At 46.8% G+C, this 24,217-nt stretch overlaps 1 protein-coding gene across 6 annotated transcripts in view; it reads right to left on the bottom strand.

Annotated features, from left to right (window-relative positions):
• LOC102936658 (vesicle-associated membrane protein 4) overlaps positions 1–24,217 on the bottom strand; it is a 74,404-nt gene that overhangs the window by 30,094 nt on the left and 20,093 nt on the right. For 4 of the 6 annotated variants that reach the window (XM_043552981.1, XM_037906255.2, XM_037906257.2 and 1 more), the window contains exons 6-7: positions 21,708–21,787; positions 19,058–19,109 (exon numbers count right to left, since the gene is read on the bottom strand). In XM_043552981.1, coding sequence (XP_043408916.1) covers positions 19,058–19,109; positions 21,708–21,787 — 132 coding nt within the window. Of the gene's footprint in view, positions 1–12,953; positions 13,571–19,057; positions 19,110–21,707; positions 21,788–24,217 lie in introns of those variants that run through there. The other 2 variants (XM_037906258.2, XM_043552983.1) reach the window with 1 other exon arrangement.

Below are 24,217 nucleotides of genomic sequence, written 5' to 3'. Positions count from 1 at the left end.
TCCAGTAAGCTGTACTGGCTCACTTTCACCCCTGCCTGCCCCACCTCATGCTGTAGGGCTCGTCATTTCGGTTGTTGGCGTCATCGACGGCAAGGCCAGCAGGGAGCCCTAGCGCATCTCATCTGACCTCTTGTATAACACAGGCCAGAGACCCTCACCCAATGATGCCTGTATCGAGCCCAATAATTTGGCTAAAGTAACTTCCAACAAGTCGTCCGGTCTTGCACTGAAGACCTAGAAATGGCGAGGCCACCACTCCCCTTGGTAGCTTGTGCCAATGGTTAAACACTCTTATTGTTAAAACTGTGTGTTAGTTCTCATTAGAATTTGTCTGGCTTTAACGTCCAGCCATTACTGCTTGTTATGCCTTTCTTGGCTAGCTTTAAAGAGCCCTTTAGAACTGCGTATGTTCTCCCTTTAAAGGGATGCCTGCCCCATGGGCAAGTCATGCCTCGAGCTCATCAAGGCATCTTCTCCTCTCTTGTCTCGCTTGAAATAGCCGCAGATGGCCTCATCCCACTGGCTAACCGAGCATGCAACCACACCACTTTCCTACCTTGCAGCCACAGAAATCAATGTAGCTGTGTTTACATGGCTGTGAAGCAGTGACCAGGGTGACTGCACTAGGTGAAGTAGGGGTCTTTCTCACACTCTTTAGATAAGCAAAGACTTCTAGAGGAGCATTTGCATCACTTCCCATTTTCTTGTGCTAGTATTTATTTAAAACCCTCGGTAATGTTTCTTTCTTCCTTGTGACTCAATGTTAGGGCTGGTCAAAGCTTTTCAGCTGGAAACTTGTCATGGAAAGACTGGCTTGACACCACTGCCATGTTTTCACACACATTTTGAGTTGGCCAAAATTTCTGATGACACTGCAACCCATGCACCAGGTCACAAAGCCACTCCCTTCTATTTGCCCTGGCGGCCCCTCCCTCAGGCAGGCCAAACCTGAGCAGCACTGTGACCCAGAGTGGCAAGGTGACCTGCCTTGGGGACCTGGGATGGAGGGGGAGAGGGGAGGACATGGAGCCAAGGCATGTAGGGGAGGCTGGAGAGCCAAGGTGGGGGAGAGAAGATTGGGGGGGACACTGAGGTACATAGGGGGCTGGATTGGGGGCCTGTGGAAATGGAGTGGGGGTGTTCCACAGGGAGCTAGGGGATCTCCTGGTTTGGCGGGGGGAATAATGTGGGTAGCCCAGGTATGATGTATGGTGAGGTCCAGGGGGCATGGGCACTTGGGGACTCTGGAGGGGGCGATGCAGGAGGGGGATCCTGCAGCCTGGGGGAACATACAAATATGTGGAGGGTTGGGGGGGTAAGAGCTAGGGCACAGCAGGGTGTGTGGGGGTAAGGGCCCTAAGCAGGGGAGTGCTGGGGGAAGACCTAGCCAGCCAAGGAATCCTGGGGCAGGTGGGTAACTGAGGTAGATGAGGGATCCTCGAGTATTTGGGAGGAGTTCATAGGTGTTGGGGGGCAAGAGGTCTATGGGGGAACCAAGGATGTATAAGGGGTTGGGGGATTATGGCTGGGGCTTCATTTGAGGCTGTGGATTTATGCAGGATTCTAGGGGTCAGGATTGTACGGGGCTGGGGTTGTGCTAGATTAGAAATGGGGTTGCAGATCAAGTCCATGACTACTTGTCCTCTCGTACATGGACACGGAGACCAAATGATCCCCATCTTCTTTATAACAACCCTTAGCATAGTCAAAGAGAGTTACCAGGTCCCCGCTCAGCCTTCTTTTCCCAAGACTAAATAGGCCCCGTTTTTTTAACCTTTCCTCACCCGTCAGGTTTTCAAAACCTTCTATCAATCATTTTTGTTGCTCTCCTCTGGACTCTCTCCAATTTGTCCACATCTCTCTCAAAGTGTGGCACCCAGAACTGGACACAGTACGCCAGCTGAGGCCTCCCCAGTACCGAGTAGAGCAGAACAACTACTGCCCCAGTTTTACTTATGACAGTCCTGCTAGTACACCCCAGGATGCTGGTACCTTTTGGTTTTACAATTACATCACACCATTGCCTCATATTCAATTTGTAATCCCCAGAGCCTTTCCCGCAGTGCTGCTGCCCAGCCAGCTGTTCCTCATTTTGTAGCCGTGTCGAAAGGGAGTGTCGTGTGGAACTGGATTGGACCTCAGGAGGGATGTGTTTGCTTTCCAGTGCTGCCACCAACGTGCTCTGTGATCATGGGCAATGCGATTTTCAAAGGGGCTCTGCACAGTGGGTGCTGACCTCTTTTTGAAAAGCTGGCCTTAATCACTGTGTGCCTCAGTTCCCCAGCTGTACTATGGGGATAACAACACTTCCTTCTGCCCACCCTTAGCTCCATCCTGTTGTCTTAGATTAGAAATTCTTTGAGTCAGGAACTGTCTCAACATGTGCAAAACAGAGCATAATGGGGTACTCACGCACTGCAGCCCTGGAACTCCCATGATGCACTGGGGTGGCTCAGCCAGAGGGCAGACCACAATGCATCATCGGAAATGTAATCCATGCAGGCAGCCCAGCACACTCAAACTACAAGTCCCATGAGGCCCCATGGCAGCTAAGTGGATCTAGTTTGATTCTGTTTTTCAAACAAACATTTAGAGTTGCCCTGTTCTCCCCCTCCACTCCGCAAAACCATCATTTCAGTTTTCCACTGGAAAAATTTTGGTCTAATCAACTTTTTCCTGTGGAAAAATTCAGTTGTGCGGAAATCCCATTTTCCATTGAAAAACATATTTTGACAGAAAAGTCCAGCCAGCTCAAATAAATAATCAAACCAAATGAGTGTAGGAAACAGGTACACCCTATTCGAAATAGCAGCCACTCCCACATCCTTACCATACTTCAAGTTCTGTATAAAGATAGTCTGTAAACACGCTGCAACTACATTGCAATGCCCTTGGTGGGGACGGCACACGGTGAGGTGGCTGTATAGGAGATCTCCACTTCTAAAGCGACTTCCTGCCCCCAATAAGCCATTCAATCCTTTAGCCCCCTTTCTAAATAAACATTCCCCAAAGCCTGTAGCTCATGATGAGCCGCCTTAGCCTTCAGCTATGCGGGCCAGTTATGGGAGGATTTGTAGAGGCAGAAGGAAGCAATATGTTATAATGCCGATAAGTACCTCCTGGCTGGCCATGCTGGCTCTCCCTGAGCATTCACCACACTGGCAACTTCTGCTTCCAACATTAAAAGCAGACTGGCACTGGGTTTCATTACTGGCCACGCCTTTGTCATGTCTGTATTGGTGGAGGCACCCTTTGCACTTTATTGAGCGATGTCAGTGCATAGAAAACCCCACCGGGTATTTGCTGTTATGGCACCATCCCTCCCTAAGCTTGTATTGCAGCTGTTTGAATCCTAAGCCTCCTACAGAGAAGTAGTTGGAGCCTGTAGGATTGCTAGTGATGTAGCGTTTTTAGGGCTTGGGTCTGCCACTGCCAAACATTAACTAGCTGGATTTTGCCCTAATTATTTGTACAGCATTTTGCAGCTGCCTTATCTAAATACCCCAGCGGGAGGTGGTATTCCTGTCTGACTGAATGGGACAGAGCCATCAATCAACCGAGCCCTTAGTTTTCAAGTGTCCATTAACTTTGATTACCTCAACTTTTATAGTTGCCTAGGCCCCACTCCTCAAAGGTATGTAGGTGCCTAACTCCTACTGAAATCATTGGGCATTAGGGGCCTAAATACTTGGAGGACTTGGGCGACAGAGGCTAGTTTTCAGAAGGGACTCCTTGATGCTGTCTGCCGCTCCTGGCAGAGAATGGGCATCACCACCACATATGGGTTCTGCCGCTCCTTGGTTATATGGGCAGCAGAGCTAGGACTAGCCCCTCGCTCTCCTGAGCCCTGTCTGCTGGCCCACACAACCTTGCTGGCTACTGTCCACTCCTGTTATGTTTCGCCCTGGGCACCGTATTTCTGCAATGTGCTGCCTGAAGGGCTAGTGCAAAGCAGGTGCTGTCCCCCTCTTCCCCCGGCACAAGGCAAGATGCAGCGATGAGTCCTCTTAATGGCATAAATGTGTACAGTGCCCGTGTTTCAAACACACCCATTATCCACAGAGCCTGCCTTTGGACGCTCTCTCAAGCCTATGTCTGCATGAGCCAGGCACTGGCAGGGCTGCAGTTGCCTGCGGCTGCTCTTCCATTCGCGTCAACGGGTTGGCGCGATTTCGTGGGAATGTTTGTATTGCACTTGGTGGGAGCAGCTCAGGCACTACACAAAACAGGCTTAGCTGAAACAACTCAACCCCCAGCCAACAGGACAGCTGGGACCACAACCTGCCCAGAGCAAAGCTGATCACTTGGCTAGGGCCTCAGGGGGCATTGGGGAGAGAGTTGTGACTTAGCAATTCCTTGGCTCGTGTTGGTTGCTTCCAGCCTTCACATGTTTCTAAAACTATTTTGATTTATATGTAATGGTCTGAGGCTGCAGGGTACACCGCAGGGCCACAGGCTAAAGCCTGCTGCCACGGGTGCGGGAGCAGCACTTGCTGAATAGTTTGGGAAGGAGGGGAAAAATCCAACCTTTGTCATCTGAAAATGTGATCAAAGCCAACTCCTCCCAGGTAGATGCATGGGGGAAGGGGGAGTTGTGAGTGGTGATTCTGTATCTCTGAATAGCATCCTGATGGAGCCATCAGGCTGACAGAACTCCTCCAGCTCCACAAATTTTGGCCTCTAAAGGCAGCAGTGTGTGGGGAGGGGAAGGAGGAGACAAGGGAGTGGCAGGTTTCTTATAGGTGATGGCATGGCACCTCCCTAGTTTTAATTCATTTGCCTGGAACATGCCAGTCAGTTCATGACTGGATGGAGAAAAAAACCTCCCCAACTAAGCTAGTCGATAAACAATGGTCTGCGTGCCTGGGAAAAACAAAACAAGGTGCAAAAATTCAGTGCCAGCTTAATGCAGAGAGAGGCCCAAATGCCAGCGGGAGGTTAGAGAGAGACTGCAAAAATCCAATCTATCCTATTGTTTTATATTGCTGCCCATCACCGTGGTGTCGGATCACCTTCCCCCTACAATAATAGCAGTAGTGAAAGCTCTATTGGACTTCATGGCTCCCTGGCTCTGCTGGGGTAAGAGCTCTGCTTGGGGTCAGGTGGGATGGTTGTTGGCTGATTGTTTGCTACATGACCACGGCAAAATCACTTGCTCTCTGGCCATGTCTATGCTATAGGTCATTGGCCATCATTCAGCAGTCAATGAACGTGTATTAAAATTCTAGCATAGAATTTTGTAAAACAGGGATAAATACTAGCCTCCCAGGAATGACATGGGGCTTAATTCAGGTGGGTTTGTGAAGTGGACTTGAGAACCTAGGTGCCATTTAAACATATGTTATCCTAAAAAAGAGAGAAATGGGGAAAGACTCCAGTCTGGTGAAGGTCTCTCTAAAGCCTATGAAGAAGCTGAAGGGCTGACCACTTTGCCAATAGAGGAGGCTGAATCGGTTTCCTTGTTCAGCTTCCAATGGATGGAAGGGGCAGCAAGAAGAGCATGAAGAAAAACTATGGTGCCTTTACACAACCTTAAGCTTATGCTCAAATAAACTGGTTAGTCTCTAAGGTGCCACAAGTACTCCTTTTCTTTTTGCGAATACAGACTAACACAGCTGCTACTCTGAAACTTTACACAACCTGTGACTAATGAGGTGACTCTTCCATCTTTCAGTGAGTAGAACAAGGCAGTGATCTAAACTTCGGGGTTTGAATAGCGTGTTGATGGCCAACCCTGCCATCATCTTTGATGTGGTATGTGGCAAATGACTGGATAATCTGCTGGGGTTTTCAATTATGCAGACAGATTTTCTGCAAATACTTGCCTCAAGGAATGTTTTTGATGTATTCACCAGATCCTCAAAGAGCCTAGAAATCAGTGGGAGTTAAGTGCCCAGGTAGCCTTGAGGATCCAGGCCTAGATTTTTAACAAACAAGTTTATGAACTATAGAGCTTGATAACATGGAAAGGGATAACTACCAGACAACATGCACAACATAATGGAAATCTTTGACCTGAGGAACTGTCTGAAGCTAAACATGTAGGCTAGATTTAATGTAATTAACATGCTTTCTGCTCCAGCCTACTCTTCTCGCGATGCTTCCTTTGTGAAGTTAGGGAGACATTAGAAAACGAAGAAATGTATTTCTCCTGAATAATACAAGGCGAACTTTTTTAAAGCTTCTACAATTAAATGCAACACCAGAGCCGGAGGCCACCAAATATCAAAGGGTGTTAAATTAAACGCATGGTCTGCAAGGATTCCAGGAATGATCTCCATGCCATGTGTAGAATGAGGATTTAAACCATTCTAGAACTACAGGGATTAGGATGAGACCTGCCTCGTAGCAGATTATCTCACATCTACCTAGTGCAGGGTTTCCTGCAGCTTTCCCGGAAGTATCTGGTGCTGACCACAGTCAGAGACAGGATCCTGGACTTGCTGAAGCATGTGTCTGACCCAGTCTAGCCACCCCTATGGAAAGTCATCTAATTCAGGAGAGTTTTTCTGAATAACTGGCTACCGTGTTACCTGAAATGGGAACATATATTCCAAGGCCAGAAGGGTCCACTCTAATCTAGCCTGACCTCCTGGACAACACAGGCCAGAGAACTGCCCCCACAGTAACGCCTAGAGCAGATCTTTAGAAAAACATCCAGTCTTGATTTACAAATTGCCAGTGATGGAGAATCCACCCTGACTCTTGGTAAATTGTCCCAGTGGTTAATTACCCTCAGTGTTAAAGCATGAATTTTTATTTCCAATCTGAATTTGTCTAGCTTCAGCTTCCAGCCACTGGAGCTTATGATACCTTTGTCTGCTAGACAGAGGAGCCCATTGCTAAAAATGTTTTCTCTATGTGGGCACTTAGACTGTCAACCAGTCACCTCTAAACCTTTATTAAGCACAATAGATTGTCCTGTGAAGCACATTTTCCTTTAATCATTCTTGTGGCTCTTCTCTAACCCCTCACCAATTTATCATCATCCCCTTGAACTGTGAACACCAGAACTAGACACAGGATTCCATTTGCATCAGGGCCAAATACAGAGGTAAAATAACCTCTCTTTTCATGATCGAGATTCCCCTGTTGATGCATCCAAGGATTGCACGAGCCCTTTGGCCAATGTCACACGGGGGCTCATGTTCAGCTGATTATCCACCATGCCCCCGAAATCTTTTTCAGGAGTCACCATTTCCCATGATAGAGTCCCCCATCCTGCACATATGACCTACATTCTTTTTTCCCAGATGTAGATATTTACATTTAGCCATATTAAAACGATGCATCACCCCCCCTTGCACAGGAAAGAGCCTCACCGAAAGGGTTTCTTCCCCTCTCTACCAACCATGATTCTAAACATGTCGCTGACTGTCTGTATCTTCCTCAACAGGGCTCTGTATATCACGTGACTGGCCCAGCCGTTGGGGTGTCATTTCATGACGTTTCAATGGGCAGTCTTTCTTCCATCTGTGCCCCATCTCCTCTCTGCGACCTTTGGGAGGCAGGGATGCATTAGCATCCCATTGTACAGATAAGGGGAAACTGAGGCACAGAGACTAAGTGACTTGCCCATGGTCACATGGGAAGTCTGTGGCAGAGCAGGGGATTGAACATGGCTATCCCTGCTCAACCATCCTTCCTCCCCCACACAGCAGGGAGCCAGTAGTAACTGAAATGCTAACAGAAAATTCATTCCAGGAATGAGTTGCAGGCAAAGATTTGCCAGAGAGAGAAAAATAACAAGCCTTTATATAACCAGCTTTGTCCAGCCCCTGAAACTAATTAAAGGAGAAATTCATACCCATTTTTGTATCCAGCTACCCCAGCTCGATGGACTGTCACTCCTTAGCTCAAAGGATTCTACTGAAGTGGAAAAAAATTTGTTTTTACAGGAAAACAATGTAAATTAAAACTGGAAAAGGACAAAAGTTTAGTGGAGGCCAATACAGAGATGCAAGTTAGTTTTGTACACAGAAAAAAATACTGACCTAATCCAACCAAGTGCAAGAAGAAGATTCAGTGGAGTGTGTTGACCCAGGAATGATGCCCTCAATCAGCTATGGACTGAGCAGGGCTCTCTCATTCCCACAAAAAAGGCTGCTCCTAGATTAGAAGTGAGTGGGCTTCCAGGCCCATAGACAGGAGTGGCTAAAACTTGCAGGAGGCAGGCAAAAGCTTCTAGACAAGAGAGCTGCTTTTCGGTAACTTACTTTCTTTGAACTGCTGCACTTCAGAGCCAGGTCAGTGATGCCTGCTGTAGTATTCACATAGGCGGCTCAGTTTAACAAGGATGTCTCTTTGCTAGAAGTACCAACGCTGGCCACGTTGGAAAGCACAGTCACGTGAGCCCGATTCTGCTCTTACCGTCACCAGTATAAAATCAACATCACTCCCTGAGAACAATGGGTTATACTTACACGGGAAGTGAGAGGAGAAGTGGGTCCAGGACTGAGCTCAGGAACCTAGGAAGAGGCCCTCTTCCAAGGCCGCAAGCACGGAGAAGGCTACAGGCTATGTAGATAATAGAAGGCTTTCTATTCTCATGCATTCCCCATCTGAACCCTGAGTTTGACTATGGATTAGGATTGCACATTAAACCTTAATCAGGTTACTGTAGCACCAGGAAGTACTTTTAAAGGGAGGTTAATGCATAGCTAACTATACTTCCAAGAATAATTCCTAAAAATTATCTTGGATCCTAAAACACGCTAAAGATATCCCTGCTGAGCTTCACCCTCTGCACCCAGGCCCCCAGCCGAACCCCACCTCCCGTGCATCCGGACCCCCATATCTGCACCCAGATCACCCCCCACTGAGCCCCTCTCCCCCTGCATCCAGACCATTCCCATTGAGCCCCCCCACACTCAAACCCTGACAAGTTCCACCCCCACATACCTGGACCTCCCTGATGAGCCCCCTGCCCTCCACCACCTGCACCCAGGCCCCCACCCCACAAAGCCCCACCCCCCCAGCATTGGGACCCCCTGCCGAGCCCCCCACACCCCGCTGCCAAGCCCCAACCACCTGCACACGGACCCCACCCAATGAGCCCCTGTGCATCCAGAGCCCCTCCACACCCAGACCCCCCACTGAGCCACCCGCACCCAGATTGCCCCACACAGAACCCTCTCACCCCACATCTGGATCTCCCCACACTAAGCCCCTCCACACTTGGATCCTGCCAGGCTGAGCCTGCCTGCCCCACACCTGGATTGGGGGCCAGGGCTGGGCATGAATGCAAGACTCTATCCCTCTTGCTCGCTATCACAGTGTACCTGGTGCAGAGGGGCAGGGCCCAGGGATGTTTCTGGGGCAGGCCTGGCCCTTGTGCTAGGTCAGGGTCGGGTGCAGCGTCACCGCCGAGTCCATGTGCTGGGCGAGGGGGAATGGAGGGTGATCTCCACTGCCATGCTGGAGCCTCCACATTTATTTATTGACAAATAAAATATGCAGAATTTTAAAATATTGTGTGCAGAATTTTTATTTTTTGGTGCAGAATTCCCTCACGAGTATCAAATGAACTTTATAAGTAATTTTTTTTAAAATTCAGACTTGGTCTCTGTTTGAATTCAGTACCACATAAGCTTCCCATAGTGACAAATTCATTTTCACTCCCATTCATACAGCCCTGAGAGAAGGACCTGAATACTTACTTAGACATCAGCAAAACTAACTAAAATCCAATGGGGCAAGGGAAAAGTCTGCCCTTGATTACACCCATGCAAACCCACTGAATACACACTGCAGTTGCACAGGTGCAGTGTAGGAATTGCTCAGACCCATGGTCCATCTAATCCAGTTTTATCTCAGATGCTTCAGAAGAAGCTAAAAGAATCTGGCGAAAGGCAGATGTAGAATACTCTTCACTCAGGAAGGTTTCATCTTAATCCCTTCTAGTGGGAATGACAAACTGTGAAGCAAGAGGTTTTTATTCCTTCCATTTCAAAGCATGATTTCTGCTCCCAGGATCTCTGTAACTGTTTATGCATAAGCAGGGGAAAAACCACAGCTTGACTTTCAGATCCCAGGCTAAATTTGCAGGATTGGCAGTTTAAAAAAGCCACCTCTTTCTATATGACCTGAGCAAATGGGTTTTGTGATCTGTAACGTGACCATGCCGTGTTATTTTTCACCACTTTTGGGGAGTGAGCTGCTCTCTCGTAGAAGCTGGAGTTGTGTGCAAGGAGTGGACAGCATTTTTGCTATTAATATGCTGTTATTTTTAGGCAGCACATTTTGTTTGACTACCATCATGTGACCCATCACAGTAATCTAGCACCAGATGTATGGTGTAGTGGGAGACTGTGAAAGTGAAACTTTTAATCCTTCCCCTGTAGTCTTGACCTCCTGGCTCTGGTTTCTCCATGATGCATCCTTTTCACTCCTGTTTGTATAAGTGCGTAGCGATACATCTGTCTGGCAAGCCCTGCTCTTTGAAACATCAAGAATAGAGTGAGAATTCTCACAAGGCCCATCACTTAGCACTCATCTCTCAACTGAGTGTCTTCAGATAGATGAAAAGTACTCTTAAGAGGACTATGTCCCACCCAGGAGCAATGATGGCTTTGGTTACCAAAGGAAAAAAGAGGCAGCTGAAATTTCTTGAAGCATGAAAAACACTGTCATGTTTTGATCTCAAAAGGCCAAGCAAACAGATTACAATTTCTCAGAACACTGACTTCAGAGCCCAGAATAACCAGGAGGAGTCAGCCTGAAGGGCAACTCTTCAGAGGGGTAGAAGGAAAAGCTGTGAAGTGCCTGAAAATAGGGGCTTATGAATGTGCCTCCAACTAAAACTACAGTACTGGCACAGTACAGTCTCTCCCAGGCTTAACAAGGACTAGTGTGGCATCTACTAGTGAAATCTCCTTATGTGCCAACCAGGATAGGATTGTAGGAAGTCTTATAGCCAATCATTTTTCTACCTTCCCAGAGGGGCCGGCACCAGCTGGCATCGCAGGTTGGAGGAGAGCATTCTTGCTGTTGCCTCAGCTGATGGTCACAGTCCTGAGCTCACAGGAAGTCTGCAAGAATTTCTATTTTAAATGCCCCAACCACACCTCCAACTCACCTGTGGCACTAACTTTGGCTGCTGTCTTCTTCAAGTGGCTGTGGGACATCAACAATGTATCCAATGTGGGGTGGAGGTAAACCAGGTCTGGGCTGTCCTGCAGGTGTGGGCCATTTAAGAAAATCTTTAACTCGAAGCTCGTGCTTGCATTATGCAAATCAAATATGCTAGAAATTGCCTTGGAAAAGCTTAGCTACAGGTGCCATTGACTATAGTAGCCTGCCATGAGCTTCAGATCATCAGTCAGGACCTCGTCTCACTCATCTTCTTTCAGTCTGAGCTGGTCATCAGGAGCAGGGATCTTGAAGATTCTGGGCATTACCACCACTCTTGTGCGGAGGACGAGATATGGCCCAGGAGCTTGTAGCAGGACTGCAGGTTTTCTGTCACGACAGTAGGGGCAGCCAGAGATCAGGCTTGGTCACCTCTGACATTCCTACTTTCCTCACACAGAGTGCTGTCTGCCCATTGTTTGCTGGGCCAGGCTTTTGCCAAGGACCATGTAGTGTTCTGCTTTCCATGGTACATTTGCTGGAGGACCAGTTCCTGGCAGCAGCCATGTGGTCTGTGAAAACCTGTTTGGTCACAAACTCACTGCAGTCTGCAGCCTCACATACCTTAGGAGTTAGAGAATTCATATAGCAAAGCAGCCCGGTGTTTGCCCCTGGCTAACTGCAGGCTGAAGAGGTATTCTTAAAAAAGGTCATAATTCAAGCAGTAGGGTCTTCCACAGCTTCAGTCCTCAGCTATGAAAACGCCACTGGACCAATAGCTGGCTCTTTCAGCTAAAGCCAGAGTCCTTTTCCTGCTGGACTGGTTCTCTGAGAGTTGATAGGATAGTCTAACTGATGTGATTACCAATGGGTAGCTAGAACACACATCTATAGCTTTGACAGCAGTAGGGGAGTGGAAGAACAATAGTGAGGGAAACACACAGCTCTTATATATGGGCTGAGCTCTGCAGGTCCTAGCACCTGCTACTGCAGCCCTTATTGCCTCACTTTGCAGCTGACTTTAATCTACCCTTTTCAAATTTACATCTCTGTCCATCTTACAGCAGCCCTTTCTCAACAGTAGCACTGGAGAACTAGCATGTTTCCTCTGAGCCCCTCCTACATTCAGCTTTCTATGTACACACTCCTCTTTGCCATTACGCATTATATGTTTAAGATTTTTAGAGAGAGGAAGGGTGGCTCTGACTTTTGCATCCCTGTACAGATGAAATAGTGGGAAGGTAAATATGCACATTAGCTCTGAGAATCACGGATAGTCGCCTATTCAGCAGTTAAAGAGACTTTGCATGTTTCCAGGAAGTGGTGCTGGAACTTTTAGAGTGGGGATGACATCTGTCCACGCCCCCCGCTGCTCCCTAGAGCTGGGCCATGGCTCCAGGAGGAGGGGATGTGGACAGTGGTAAGGGGGCCAAGGCTGGGTGTGGTTGTGGAGCCCTAGGTGCAGGGCTGGAAGCGGAGCCCTGCGTAAAACCTGGGGGTGCTGCAGCACCCCCTGCCCCCGCATCTCTAGTTCCCACACCTATGTGCTCAAGAGGAGGACATGTTCCGTCAATCAAGTTAAAAAGTAACACAAATGCAGGCACACTTCTAATGCAGTTCTTCAGTCACCAGGGCATCAAACTGATCATATTTAAAAATCATCGATCTAACTTTGGTGTAATAAGACAGCAGAAAGCTGATCTCCTGTGGATTCCTGATAACCTATGACCACTTTCACTACTTAGACCCCCCACTATAGACAGGTAAACCAGCATGTTTTTCAAATCTTCTCCTGCCACCTGTCACGCTCTGGCATTCTGCAAATCACAAGATGCATTTCCCCCCCTCAGAAAGCCACAAAAGATTGACCAGGAGTTCCACACTTACAGTCAAAAATAGGTTTAGTGGAATGTCTTTAGTCACAGCTGTAAGCAGCGATACTGAAAACACTTAGCTTGCACATCTCCATGACAGTACAGAAAGTCTCTTGGTTTGCAGAACCTAATTGTTTTTTTAAAAAAACCATGAGAAAGTGACATTCTTGCAATTATTCACAGAATGGTTAGATTCCATTTAACATAATGCTACTTTCTTCCTCCTTCACTTGCATGAAACAACTGAGCTCCTACCTTCGGCAGCTGCCGGTAGGAAACGGTGTTTAAATTATAAATAACCTCATTACTACTTAACTATATATACAAATAAAATGTATTAGCAAGTAGCTAGTTCCAAACTGGGATTCCTGGAATATAGCAAAAAAATAGGGTTTGGGCATTCAACCTTGTTATAAATCAGTGTATGTGAAAAAGGGTCATTTGGCAGTTCTCAGAATGCCCTAGTTAGAACTGGCTACTTGCCTCTTTTGCCATCTTGAAAAAGATCACCTCAGCTATATACATATGTTTCATTTAAATTACACAGCAGTTCTTATCATCCCAGAGCCGCTTCCACGGACATATCCAGCCATCAAGTCAAGTGTGGTATTTCAGGATGATAGGTACTGTAAGAGAGGGAAAAAACAAAACAAGTCTTTAAAACCATACATATGCAAACCTAACATCGATCAGTGTCAGAGCTGCAGATGAGAAAAAGAAAAGGTTACTCGGCTTGTGCAGTAACTGTGGTTCTTCCAGATGTGTCCACCTATGGGTGCTCCACTTCTGGTGCACATGCGCCTCGCAAGCCCTTGATCAGAGATTTTCTATTAGCAATGTCCGTTCAGTCCACACATGCGTTCTATACAAGCTCGTGCCGCACTCCGGCATAGGGCTGTATGGGTGAACCACCCTCAGTTCCTTCTGTATCCAAACATCCAACAAAAACGGAGGGGAAGGAGGGCGGGAATGGAGCACCAGTAGGGAAACATCTCCAAGAACCAGAGTTATTGCACAAGGTGAGTAACCTTTTTATCTTTTTCAAGTGGCGTCCCAATGCACGCTCCATTAGGTGACTCCCGAGCAATATCCTCACCAGGAGCAGGGGCTTCAGAATCCAGTGCAAGACTGAGGACGGTACAGCAGAACCAAGCACTGCATCAGATCCGATGGCATGAACCAAGGCATAGTGTTTAGAAGAGGCATGCACTGAGGTCCACTTAGCAGCTCTGCAGATCTCAGACACAGGAATGTTTCTGAGTAATGCTGTGGAACTTGTTTGTGATATGGTAGTATTATCCTTTGGGGTGGCAAAACACCAGCCGCATCATAGCAAGTGGTAATACACCCAGAGATCATCTCAAAAGTCTCTGTGAAGAGATCATGGACCCCTTTGATCTTTCTGCAATGAAGACAAGTATAGGTGATTTCCAAAGTTGCTTGGTCCAATCCAGATAGGAGGCCAATGCTCATTGTACATCTACTGTATGAAGGGAAGTCCCCTGCTGAGATTTATGTGGGTTAGGAAAAAGTACCAGCTGATGAATAGACTGGTTAAGATGGAAATCCAACACCACCTTAGGTAAGAACTTTGGGTGTGGTCATAGCGAGACCTTGTCTTTGAAAAATATTGTAAATGCGGGGTCTGCCATCAAGATTCCAGTTTCTCCAACCCTACGGGCTGATGCGATAGCTACTAGAAAGGCCATCTTCATAGATAAGTGAAGCAAGGAGCAGGTTGCCATAGGTTCAAATGGAGGTCCCTTAAGGTATCAGAGTACCAGATTGAGATCCCAAGTTAGAGTAGGATCCTTAACCTGGGGATAAAGATTCCCCAGACCTTTAATAAATCTGAAGGACACAGGGTGCACAAAAGTAGAAACCCCTCTGGTGGGGAATGAAAAGCTGATATCACAGTGAGATGAACCTTTGGAATAAATGATAAACCCAATTTTTTTAAAATCCATCAGATAATCAAAGATGGCCGACAGTAGAGAAGATTCAGGCACAAGGGAGTGATGGTGACACCAGTGGCTGAAACCTCTTCCATTTCTGAAGGTAAGTAATTCGAGTTGACGCCCTTCTACTGTTTAGAAGTAAAAACAGTAGACTTCTACAGTACAACCAAAAAAGCTAATAGAATGTTAGGAACCATTGGGAAAGGGATAGATAATAAGACAGCAAATATCATAATGCCACAATATAAATCCATGGTATGCCCACACCTTGAATACCACATACAGGTCTGGTTGCCCCATCTCAACAACAACAACAAAAAGATACATTAGAATTGGAAAAAGTACAGAGAAGGGCAACAAAAATGATTTGTGGTGTGAAACAGCTTCCGTACAAGGAGCAATTAAAAAGACTGGGACTGTTCATTTTAGAAAAGAGACAACTAAGGGGATATAATAGAAGTCTACAAAGTCATGAATGGTGTGCAGAAAATGAATAAGGAAGTGTTATTTACCCCCTCCATATAACCCAATGAAATTAATAGGTAGAAGGTTTAACTCTAACAAAAGGAAGTATTTCTTCACACAATGCTCTGGAATTCATTGCCAGGGGATGTTGTGGAGGCCAAAAGTATAACTGGATTCAAAAAAGATTTAGGTAAGTTCCTGGAGGATAGGTCCATCAGTGGTTATTAGCCAAGATGGTCAGGGACGCAACCCCATGCTCTGGGTGTCCCTAAACCTCCAACTGCCAGAAGCTGGGACTGGACAACAGGAGATGGATCAATCAATAAATTACCCTGTTCTGTGCATTCCCTCTGAAGCACGTGGCACCAGTCAGTGTCAGAAGACAGGATACTGAGCTAGACAGAACATTGGTCTGATCCAGTATGGCCATTTTTATGTTCTTATAATTCATAATTCTTGTATTCCCGTTGAGCAGGTGAATTCTAATCCAATGAGCCATCTAGGAGACATGCTCGTTTACAAGCATCCTCCACCAGTGGGGGTTGGAAAACAAAAATTCCCAGTCCTTTGGGGAACATTTTATTTTTTTATCCACCCCATTACAAGTTGGCAGTATGGTGGCAGGAGTTTGCCACACAGTCTTTGCTGGAGCCAGGAGTGCTTCATTAATGGGTAGTGCAACCCAAGTGAGTGTCGCCGACTGCAGAACATCCAGGAGCTTGTGATGTGAGTGTAACTTCCTCGAAAGGTATCTAGAGGGTATCCACCACCCTCTTCACAAGGTCCTGGAATTGACTAAGAGCATCGCCATCGATGGTGGAGGCATGTCTGCCTCAACTGGAGGCGAAGACGAAAAAAATAGGGGCCTGAGTGGTAGTCTTTTTGAACGCCCTAGCTTCCTGTCCTCAAAGGCCACCTTGTGTTGGGGGTTTGGTGGAAGAGGATGTGGTACTCTAGTTTCCTGGTGTGGCGGAGCCAGAAGTCTGGAAAGTTGCTGCTGATAAGCGGCCAGTGGGGAGGCCCATATGGGAGAAGGGTTGGTACCCAGGACTGATCCCACCATCCCAGGCATGGGCAAGGAGCTTTGTCAAAGTACGGGTTCCAGTAATGAGGCAGAAGGGACTCCCGCACTGATAAGGAGAAGACTGACTGTCTCCTTCATCCTCTGCAATGTCCTCCAGTGGGCCCAGTAGAAAAGGGTAGAGAATCCTGTGGTACCAGGGAGCACTGGTCATCCAGAGACTGGCATCTTGCTACTGAGAGTCTTTTGGAACCCATAAAGAGCAGGGACACTGGTTCGTTTAACACTGATATGTCGCTGAAGTAATGAAACACCTGCGGTACCGAGTTGGTCAGTGCTGATGCAGCAGTTGGCTTGGGCGGTACTGTAGGTTTGCAGTGCACAGGCACCGGGGCTGAAGATGTGTACTTTGATTTTCTCAGTACCAACAGCGCCAAATGGGAAGGCACCGCTGGTAAGTTTGAAATAGACAGTGCTGATCTGGAGGTAGCTGATACTGGGGCCCTGCCAGTGCCGTGTTTCTCTGAAGTGCTCTGGGATGTCCCTGCTCCACTGGTACCAGAGGAGGAATCTTTCACCTCTCCGGTATGAGTCGAGAGTCAAGACCTCTGACGCTGTAGACCTAGCACAAGATCAGGACTTCTTGGGAGTTGGCTGCATGGTGGGAGACCAAGCGCCTCCTCTTCAGAGCCTTCCCTGAGTCCCCTGAGATCTTCCCCCTCTTAGGCGAGACCTTAGCTGAAGTCGAAGGGGCACTGGATCTGCCTGGAGACAGATGTACGGGGTGGATATCTCCAGACCTGACTTGGAAGCGAGTCAAAGGGAGCGCTCCACCTGCAGCAGCTTCAGTTCGGTTCCCCATTCTTCTGAGCTCTAGATTTAGGAGCCAGGCGATAGTTACACCTCTGGGAGATATGGGATTCTCACAAGCAACAGATACATTTAGAGAGGCTGTCACTGATTGGGATAGCCTACTGACAAGAGACGCAGCATTTGAAACCTGGTGAGCCAGGCATGCCCCCTGGATAGTTCCTTAATTGTGTGGTCCTGACAGGCCAAATAAGTTCCCCAGAAAAAATGGGAGAGGAAAAACTGAAACCTCTCACAGCTATTTAACTAATTCTGTATTAACAACAAATAACCCTAATTAGAAACACGACATTAACTAAATAACTTCAAAACACACCGAGATGTGCATGAGGTGGACATGCTAGTGCTCTGTCTCAGGCCAAGGCAGGAGAGAAGGAAGTCAGAGTGGTGCTCCCACACAGCCCTATATACCCTCAGCATGCAGCACAAAATTGTATGGAGTGTATGTGCGGGCCAAATGGACACTTAACGGAAAACTTCCGATCCAGGATTAGGGAGGTGTACGTGCACCTAAGGTGTAGTACCCATACGGACACTACTTGCAGAAGAACCAGATTTCCTTAGTCAACCATGGGACCGCAAGTGAAAATTTATTTCCTTGTTCAAATGGATTCAGTTTGCATCCTGCGCAAATGCTACAGGGACAAGACCCCCTGCCTTTTTCATCCATTTCCAACTCCCCAAACCAAACCTGATGGGATTGTCCGTCAACGTCACTCCAGTCGCTAGCATTCCAGCTGTTGGCTCTAACTTTCACTTCCTGACTGTACATTTCAGCAGGATGAGATAGTCCCTAAGGATATCAGGTTTTTGCTTACTGCCAAGGCGGGGCCTTGCATAAAGCTACACCTGTACCACTGCTCCTGCATGGATGGGAGAATTTTCTCCCAAGGTCAGCAGCACAGGAAGGGCCTTGCTGTTGTGCAGCCTCCTGGGGGCCCCTTGTTAAAACTCAGCCATTCATCTCAGAGGAAGGGTGGAATGACTTCTCTGCCTCAGAGGAGCGCTCTCTCTGGTTATTGTTTATGTCACTGTAGTGCCTAGAGCTCCCATTGCACTAGGTGCTATAGAAAACATACAGGACAGGGAATTTGCACTCTAAATAGACATGACAGGCTAAGAGTGGGAGGGGAAACAAAGGCATGGAGAGGGAAGTGACTTGCCCAAGATCACACAGTAAGGTCGGTGGCAGGGCTTGGAATAGAACCCAGCTCTGAGACCCAGTCCTATACTCAAGCCACTGGCCCACACTGCATGCCAGAGATTATTATACAAGCCCCTTTTGAAGGGAGCTTTGTCTCGGAATAGAAAAACTGCCATAGATTACAGGTATTTTCAAACATTTTCTGAGAGAAGGTACCCCAGACCCTTTGGGTCTTCAGTCCATCTCCCTTCATCAGACTATGCAAGCTGATCACGGTGCTACACACTGAGTTTCCAGGAATAGGGTATCTCTTTTGTTGAGAAAGTGCAACTCCATCTCCTGCCTTGGTAATGGTTATTAGAAGGTCTTTGCTTAAACGAGAGATTTCCCACACACTTGCCTGTAATCCCAGCATGGCAGGGGTTCAGCACAGGCAAAGGGAGTCTCTGGTTAATACTGGCTGCATGTGACTGAACATCCCTAAGAGCAAGACTTGGGGTCACTGGCAATTTCTGCTCAAGTACTACTGATCAGGTCACATGGGATGGCAAGGAAGTTTTAAGTGTCTATTTTAACATTATTTACAGCAAACAAAATGTTTCAGTGTAAAAAGAACCACCCACCAACCATGCAGGAAAGGGTTGTCAATACTTACTGATGATCACTAGCAAGAGGATGACAGCAACCAAAGCTACAAGGGCCTTCATCTGCAAGAGGAGTGCAAAGACAGGCAGGAATTACCTTCCTGACATGAGACCGCATGTTTGGCTTGTTCTAAATTAAATGAGTCACCTTCCTGTTTAGATCCAGGACAAGATATCTGTTCCCCTATCCCAGAATACTGTTGATGCCACTCCACAGACCAGATGGAAGGGAGTGTATTTCAAACAAATCACTTTAGCTGACACCAATTCCTACACCAGCTCTCTGGTGTCTCTTGGTTTAGAAGGCAGAAAGAAAGAGGGGAGTTTGGGGTAAGCTGCTTACCTGATTTGGAAAAAACAACCCAATAAATCAACACAAGAGTGTATATAGATGTGACCATATACAACATCTATCAAGCACTAGAAAAATGTTCCCTGATACCTCAAACGCCAGGGCCAAATTTTTTCAAGCCTAAGTACCTAAAGTAACTCTCTCCCAAGTAACAGTGGCCTGATTTGCAAAGGGTTGAAAATTCTGGCCTGAGTTAAATGCTCTCTCTCTGCTCTGTCATCCTGAATCACCTTTGGAGCAAAGGTTTCTGCAGAGGGAAAGTACAGGGCACTGCACCGCTATCCATCTCAAAGAGCAGAGATGGTGACTGGGTCCGAGTTATAGAGTGACATTGATGGTCAACTGAATTACAGCCATGTGTGTGGGCACAATTGACATTAGTGCTACACAAAGATGGAAACTGGACTAGAAGATCCTCAGCACAACTGGAGATGTAACACCATGTGCTGCTAGAATAGACATGACTGTCGTTTTCAGTTGGAAGTGCAGCCAGCCCAGACAAACCACCATGTTTAGTGGATACTCATGGGCCAAGGTTGTATTATTAATTACACATTTTAAATGGTGTCCAAGCACTCTGCACTGCATTGGAATTTCTTCTGCATTGCAGATGAACACAAAGCCACTTGTTCATAGTTTATAGATTCTAAGACCAGAAGGAGCGCCATTGTGATCATCTGGTCTGACCTCCGGCATAACAGAGGCCATAAGGCTTCCCTGAATTAATTCATGTTTGAACCAGATCAGATCTTTTAGCAAAGCATCCAATCTAGATTTTAAAATTTGCCAGTGATGGAGAATCCACCACTCTCCTTGGTAAGTTGTTCCAAAGGTTAACTACCCTCAGTTAAAAATATGCACCTTATTTCCAGTCTGAATTTCCCTAGTTTTAACCTCCAGCCATTGCCCTTGTTAGACCTTTGTCTGCTACATTGAAGAGCCCTCTATTATCAAATGTTTGTTCCCTTAGAACAGTACAGTCGAGGAACACCCACTGCTCTGGATCATTATCGAGCAGAACCCGTCATCAGCATGGACGCACGTCCCCTGGAATGGTGGATGAAGCATTAAGGGACATATAAATCTTTAGCGCATCTGCCACATAAATATCTTGCAATGCTGGCTGCAACAGTGCCATGCAAACGCCTGTTCTCACTTTCAGGTGACACTGTAAACAAGAAGCAGGCAGCATTATCTCCTGAAAATTGTAAACAAACTTGTTTGTCTGAGCGATTCGTTGAAGTAGGACTGAGCGGACTTGTAGGCTCTTAAGTTTTACATTGTTTTTTTTTATTGCAGTTTTTTTGGTACATAATTCTACATTTGTAAGTTCAATTTTCATGATAAAGTTATTGCACTACAGAACTTGTATTAGATGAACTGAAAAATACTATTTTTTTTGTTTTTTACAGTGCAAATATTTGTAAGCAAAAATAAATATAAAGTGAGCACTGTACACTTTGTATTGTGTTGTAATTGAAATCAATATATTTGAAAATGTAGAAAACATCCAAAATATTTAAATAAATGGTATTCTATTATTGTTTAACAGCACGATTAATTAATTGCAATTAATTTTTTTAATCGCTTGACAGCCCTAATTTTTAATTGTTCAGTTAATGTCTTGTACAAAATTTCAGTTTGCCTCAATTTAAAATAATCTCAGCATTTTGATATCTCAGTTAAGGATGTACAAAGAAAATCTAGAAAGGCAACTACAGAGCAAAGTGGCAGTGAGCTCAGACAGTTGTTTTGTGGTAACAATGCTGAAGGGTTTGCTCCTTGCATTGCTATTACTTAGCACTACCACTTTGCCCTTCCATAGTACCTTTCCTCCGATTTTAAAGCCCTTTGTAAAATACTCTTGTAGACCACATAATACCCCTGTGAATAAAGAGGAGTTGTTATTAACATGGCTGGGATTCCTATCCTCCAGTTGTGTCTCTCCTAAAGACATTCAGCTACTGTTGCCTCAACAGGCGTAAGTACAATACATTAATACAGGAATAGCAGAAGCACGGTCTTCAATACAGAGCTGAGGCCTGCAAAGATTATCTTCCCCAAACACATGATACTCCCATCTTCACCAAGCAAAGGCTGCTTGAAGTCGACAGAGCAATGCTGGTACTCATGGTCTCTGCCGGCCTCAGCTCTGGATTCAAGATAAGAGTGGCTGCAAAATGCCCCATCTTCATACAAGCTAGATAAAAATCTCAGATTCTTGCAACCTGCCCACGTTACTCTTAGTAGGGCCAAGTTTTAAGAACATGCATTAAGAAATCCACTCCTTCCCCTCTCCATTTACTCACCTTGCACCCTCGCCACCACATCTGTCTTCGAAGCTGTTTGGATCGGTTGCTGAACGCTGTTGCATTGTCTGATAAACTTTCTGTATCACATGGAGAGAGAAAAGAATTAAAGGCACAGCAGCACGGGCACGTCCAGAAGCACAAGCACATCAGAAAAAAGGCCCCTGGTTCTGCAAATTCACTTATTTTTAAACTATAAACTAGGCAACCAGGGAATATACACAATTGCCAAGTGCTTCTGCATAATTATATTGAAATTCAGCATGCTGCGTTTCATCAACATGCTGAATTTCACTAGCAACACAGTAGAACTTTGCCAACACAATGACTAGGAGAACTATTATAAATGGGGAATGTATCTGACAAATTGTAAGTGAACAGACAAGAAAAAAATCAAGGCTACAGCAAGACAAAATGGTCTGTTAGTTTGCATAACTGTGGCAACACCATAAGTATACTAGAAACTGTAAAACTAATGGAAATCAGCATAAGACTTGATTGTAGTGTTCTGCATTTACACATTTCTCCTGAAACACAAGGTGAAATTGCCAAGCATTTAATGAGAATTGTTAGCTCTGCAGAATAGCAGAACAAGAATTAGTGAGGTTCCACAGTAACTTGTAAGGGTCCCAAATACATTATAACATATAAAGTCAAGTCTTTTATAAGTGGACCCTTCAGATTAAAAACACAAAAGGCTGAAAGAGGGAGAATTACATTTAAGTTGAAATATCCAGTAGGACCAAAAAAAAAAAACAAAACCCAAAGTGTTGCCACAAGTGACCAGCTCAGAGCAGCAACAGATGACGGGTACACAAATCTAGAAGGTATGTGAAGAGAACAGCCATGACAGGACGGAGACTTACCCCTATCTGGAAATGATACTAACTGGGGAGGTGCTGCAAACATCAGCGAGGTCAGAAAAAACTATACAAAGGGACCTACAGAGGTTAAACATCTGGACAGCAAATAAAATGAAGTTTAAGCTGGCAAAATGCAAAGCCAATACATTGGGGGGGATACTAATCTGAAATGCAGCTATTCCGGGGAGGGAGGTTCTCTTCCAACACTCCTGTCTTCCCAGAGAAAGGGTAGGGGCGAGAGCTGGTAAACAAGAACTTACAGTTCCAATTTAAGGGCCATGAAAGTCAATGCAGAGGCACCAAGGGCAGATTTACAAAGGTATTTAAGCACCTAGCTGCATCTTTAGGCACCTAAATACCTTAGTAAATCTGGCCCCAAGTCATGACCCAAGTCGATAACAGTGTTTTTATATAGGGCTCTGCTGAGATCACATACGGATCATGGCACACAGGCTGAATACTAGCAGGCTGCCAAGTCTTTACTCCTGGGGGAATTCTGCGCCACTGCACGTGTGCAGAATTCACGTCCCCACCCCCCAGGTTTCTTTGTTTCCAAGCAGAAAAATGACTCTCTCACAGGGAAGCAAAGGGAAGCCACAAGAGCGGTCATGCGACCCTCCCAGGGTTTTGGGTGCCCACGGCAGCCGGCAGAGAGGTAAATCACTGTGGGGCAGGACTGGGGAAGGCCCTGCTGGTGGCTCCTACCCTGCGCCAGGCTCAGCTGCTAGTCCCAGTTGTGTGGGGGAGCATGGGACTTCCTCTTCCCCTGCACAGCATCCAGGGCCGGGTCAGACCCACCCCCAGATTTCTCCCCAGGCTGCAGGAAGCCCTGCAAACTCCCTCCCTTCCACTCTGCTTCCTGCGCCCATCGCTCCTCAGCTACAGGGAGAGGGATCACTATACGGGGAACTGCTCCCCCATCCACCCAACCCCCATGCATCCGGACCCCCTCATACCAAGACCCTCCCGCCAAGCCTCAGCGCCCCAGAACCCCACCTGCTGAGCCCCCCTGCACCTGGACCACCCCAATGAGTCACCCACACCCCCACCCCACAGAGCCCCAACCAGCTACACCTGGATCCCCACCCCATTGAGCCCCACTCCCTCAGCATCTGGACCCCCCCCCACAGAACTCCCCACACCCAGACCCTCCTGCCGAGCTCTATCCCACACACACACACACACAGACATACACCCCTGTTGAGCCCCAACCACCTTCACCTGGACCCCCCTGCAGAATCCCATTACCATTGTACCCAGAACCCCCCAACAAATCCTTCTGCCTCCAGATGCCCCCACACATACCCAGATCCCCCATTGAGCTGCCCGCACCCAGATTGGCCCACAGAGAACTGTCACCCTACACCTGGATCCCCTCACACTAAAAGCCCCTCCACCCTTGGATCCTGCCTTTCTGAGCCTGCCTGCCCACACCTGGTACAGATGAGAATGGGCCCTGAGGTATTTCTGGGGCAGGCCCAGTCCTTGCAGTGTCAAGGTTGGGTGGAGCTTCACTGCTGAGTCATGTCCCGGGGGGAGCTGCAGCAGAGTGATGTTCCTCCTCTGTGCAGCCAATGACCTGTGCTCCACAATGCCACGCTGGAGCCTCCATATTTATTTTACAAATAAAATGTGCAGAATTTTAAA

The sequence above is a fragment of the Chelonia mydas genome, chromosome 8 (assembly GCF_015237465.2).
Source record: "Chelonia mydas isolate rCheMyd1 chromosome 8, rCheMyd1.pri.v2, whole genome shotgun sequence".
NCBI classification, from domain to species: Eukaryota; Metazoa; Chordata; order Testudines; family Cheloniidae; genus Chelonia; species Chelonia mydas.
Note: the sequence above shows the minus strand (reverse complement) of the source record. Positions and strands in the feature narration are given on the sequence as shown.